Source organism: Leuciscus leuciscus (assembly GCF_965113295.1).
Source record: "Leuciscus leuciscus genome assembly, chromosome: 3".
Classification (NCBI taxonomy): domain Eukaryota; kingdom Metazoa; phylum Chordata; class Actinopteri; order Cypriniformes; family Leuciscidae; genus Leuciscus; species Leuciscus leuciscus.
Window position 1 is genome coordinate 25,070,844 of NC_138727.1, and position 3,762 is coordinate 25,074,605.

A 3,762-nucleotide genomic window follows, 5' to 3' on the forward strand; every position below is an offset into this window, starting at 1 on the left:
TGAGGTGATTAGATCTAACGTTAACTTAACGTTACGAGGAAGCACAAAAAAATAAAAAATCGGAGGGTTCTGTTAGAAATGGTATTCTCATTTTCAGATATTTTATATCTGAAATATAAAATCGGTTGATACAAATTGGGCCTGAAATTTTATACAAATGATTGATTTTATTTTTATTTTGCAGTATTATTGGATTCGGATGAGAATATCAGGGGTAATCGTTTTCTCTTAATTTATAATTGCAGTTTAAAAATTAAATTCTTTAACTTTATCAATTTTATTTTACATTACCTCTGTATAAGCGTCAAAATATACTCCCTTCAATAATGTACGAAGGAAGCTGCAGCCCATTGAGGACACCAGCATGTTGCACAATACTGGTGAGTACTGATGACAACTTAAACATAATATTGTGTTGTGTACAACATAAGTCACAGGCTTATTCATGTGTTTTATCTAATAAAGATTGTGCCATGTCTAGCCAAGTGGAGCGTCCTGGCAGTGAAATGTCCACTCCTGGTACTTTTCCCCCTGCACAAAACATTGCTCTGCACAAAGTCACACTCCATTCAAGACAAGTAGTTTTTTACTGCTTGTGAATAATCTATTTTAAATATATACTGTACAGTGCTGGTCAGAGTTATTTAAGCCGCTTAATTAAGAGTGAGAACCTACTCATCTTGAATGGACAAAAAAAGCGAATGTTTTTGTCTCATCTTTCCATAGAACATTTGTAAAAGTAACTGAAACTACTGGAACTTCAAACGGGCAGCGTTCTATGGTCAGAGTCTGGTCGTCCCTCTGCCCGTTTGAAGTTCCAGTAGTGTCAGTTACTTTTACAAATGTTCTATGGAAAGATGAAACTAAAACATTCGCTTTTTTTGTCCATTCAAGATGAGTAGGTTCTTCTCACTCTTAATTAAGCATAGTAATGACTCCAGTATTTCATTATTAATTTAGTATAGGCAACATGACCGTACTTACTGGCTGACTCATGTGTTTCAGACTCTTAAGTCAAACTTTGAATGTCTTGTGGAAGCCTTCTCTGACCCGGAGAAATGTGCAGCCAGATTTCAGCGCAAGGAAATTTCCAGTGAGTATTCACTTTATCTGTTGCCCCAACCTTTATTTCTTTTTTCAGTGGAAAATAAATTTTGTTTTGAGGAATAACATTTCAGTATTTTTCTACAGATATTGGACTTTAATGGCAACCAACAATCCCAATGTTCAAAGAAGGTTCAAATGTCTGTAATGCCAGCAGACTAGCACAGGACAAACAATTGTTTAAAAAATACATAAATGTGTATATATAATTTTAGAAAATGACAGATGGTTTTGCTAGATAAGAACCTGATTTCTCGACTGGGATTGTGTAGAGACTCTGAAGCTGCATTGAGACAGACATTTGAACCGTCTTGGAACATTGAGATCTTTGGTTGCCATTAAAAATATGGAAATGTTTTCCTTAAACTTAATTTCTTTTCCACTGAGGAAAGACAGACATGGATATCTTGTCACTCAGTGTGAGTAAATTATCAGGAAATTTTCATTTTGAGGTGAACTAATCCTTTAAGGCTGATTTATACTTTTGCATCAGACTGAAGCCCGAGCCTCTACGCTATAGGCTACACTGTTTCATTTATACTTCTGCATTGTTGTCCCTGTTGACGCACAATTACACATGCAGAAAGAAGCCTGTGAAACCCGAGGGAGGCGTTCTAGACCAATCACAGCGCTTCCGTCCACGTAAAATTTACGCATTGTTACATTTTGGGAGAGGTGCACGTCAGGGTGTGCTAAAGGGTACGCTATGTACACAGCCTACTCTGTAGCTACAGCGGGAGGTCGACGCATAACTATAAATTGGTCTTTACTTACTGCTTGAGAATCAAGTTTGGTAACAGTTTATTTTATTGGCTTAATGACATGTTTCAGACAGTCTTGCTTAGAAGAGCAGAGTGTGGTAATTCTTACCTTTTTGTTTGATTTCAATAATTGTACATTTTTGAATATTCTTTGTTTTTTTCGCCCTTAAGATGCTAGCGCACCTCTGAGCAAAGACCTGCTGACACCCAGTAAGTATTCATCTCATCGGTCACTTTTGTATTTTGTCAGGCCTTGTGAAATGTAAGAATATTCTGTTTTTCATGATTTCATCATAAAGCAAGAAGTCATGGGATTGATGGATATTATTTGTTTAATGATTGTAAATAATCCTTTAATTTACAGGAAGCAGTATGCCATCTTCTCAACTCTGAGACAAATTGTGGGCGCTACGACCTGGAGCAAGGTAAAAAAATAAAAATAAAAGAATCTTGCATTCTTTTATTTTTTTACTTTCATAAAAACTTACAAACATTTTAAAGGTAAGATTCAAAGAATATGCTTTCATTCTCTTGTATAAGAAAATAGATCCGTTATAGTTTACGATCTTAATCATACATTTTGTTTCCATAGAGTAACCTCGCCTCATAACGAGGGCGTAACCTCACATTTACTCAGAGCTATGTCTGCAAGTCCAGATTTTCATGACGCTGATCATGATGACATTGTAAGTAACTTTTACTATTTTCTCCTTGTTTCATTTTACTGTGACTTGCGTTGTTTTTATTCATATCACTCTCATTTAATTGTTTTCCAGCTGCCTGTAAGACGTACTACAAGACTGTACGCAGGAGCTTCAGGTACAAACATCCAGATCTGGCATTGCAGGCCGAAGCTGTGAAGAGTTCAGCTCGTAGTCGAGCGATTTTTAGTCAATGTGACAATTTTTTCACGTGCATTAATAGATGTTTTGTGTCCATAAACAGTGCATCACAGTACAGGAGTATTGGTTGTTTTTACAGCTGCTAGAAGCGAGACGGTGTGCTAGGTGAGGATGACGTGGGCATTTGGAAGTGCGCCACCATAGATCTGATGTCCGATGAAGTTCAACCACCAGCCAGGAGCTCACAGAGCTCTGTGCTACGCTGCAGTCGAGATTAGAGGCGACTCCTAAATACAGGGCAACGCACCACAGACGTTTTCAAAGTGGATCGAATTCAGAGAGAACGCTGCTAGATACCTACAGCTCCGAAGATGAAAACAGACACTGATTCCAATTTGTTGTGTGTGCAGATGATCTATGCTTTGTACATAGGTGTATATTGTTTTGTGTTTGTGCTAATAAAGCTCTTTCTTTGAATAAACAGCATGTCCCTGGCAAATTTTCCTTTCCTTTATAAATTCATGTCCTTGATGGTAATAATAGTGTAGTCCATAGGTTAACAATGACATGAATATACCACAGAATAGCATATTATGAATATAAAAAAATAATTTATATATTATTATTTATATGAATATTATAATGTTTTTGAATTTATAATGAGCGACGGTGACCAATAGTAACAGATCTGCCAACCAATCACGAGTTATTTTTCTTGTTTAAACCACGTGGGTTCAACCAATAATGAGTGAGGAAATTCAAGCCTTTCTCTGGCGGGAGCTGCTATTCATATGGTAATTAGAGCCATTCACACCTCCGGCGCGAGCGCGCTGCATACGTCATGGTTCGTTTCCGACAATATTCGGCACAGACGAACGCGACGTTCACAGGCTGTAAATTGTCGTTAAAGGTACAATATGCAAGAATTTTTGCCGCTAGAGGGCGCTACATTCCAAACAACAACAACGGCGTAGCTTGATGACGATGTGAAGGAGCGTGGAATGATGGGAACTGTCGTTTTAAACTCCACCGTGGATGTAAATCAGTCAGACGGG

The 3,762-nt window shown here is 37.6% G+C and overlaps 1 protein-coding gene across 2 annotated transcripts in view; it reads left to right on the top strand.

Annotated features, from left to right (window-relative positions):
• Window positions 1-2,727, top strand: part of LOC309494882 (uncharacterized protein) — a 3,321-nt gene extending 594 nt beyond the window's left edge. For both annotated transcript variants that reach the window (XM_082164341.1, XM_082164340.1), the window contains exons 2-8: window positions 303-380; window positions 466-519; window positions 1,006-1,093; window positions 2,037-2,075; window positions 2,230-2,290; window positions 2,458-2,551; window positions 2,642-2,727. In XM_082164341.1, coding sequence (XP_082020467.1) covers window positions 327-380; window positions 466-519; window positions 1,006-1,093; window positions 2,037-2,075; window positions 2,230-2,258 — 264 coding nt within the window. In that variant the 5' untranslated portion in view covers window positions 303-326 and the 3' untranslated portion in view covers window positions 2,259-2,290; window positions 2,458-2,551; window positions 2,642-2,727. The remainder of the gene's footprint in view (window positions 1-302; window positions 381-465; window positions 520-1,005; window positions 1,094-2,036; window positions 2,076-2,229; window positions 2,291-2,457; window positions 2,552-2,641) is intronic.
• The last annotated feature ends 1,035 nt before the right edge of the window (window positions 2,728-3,762 follow it).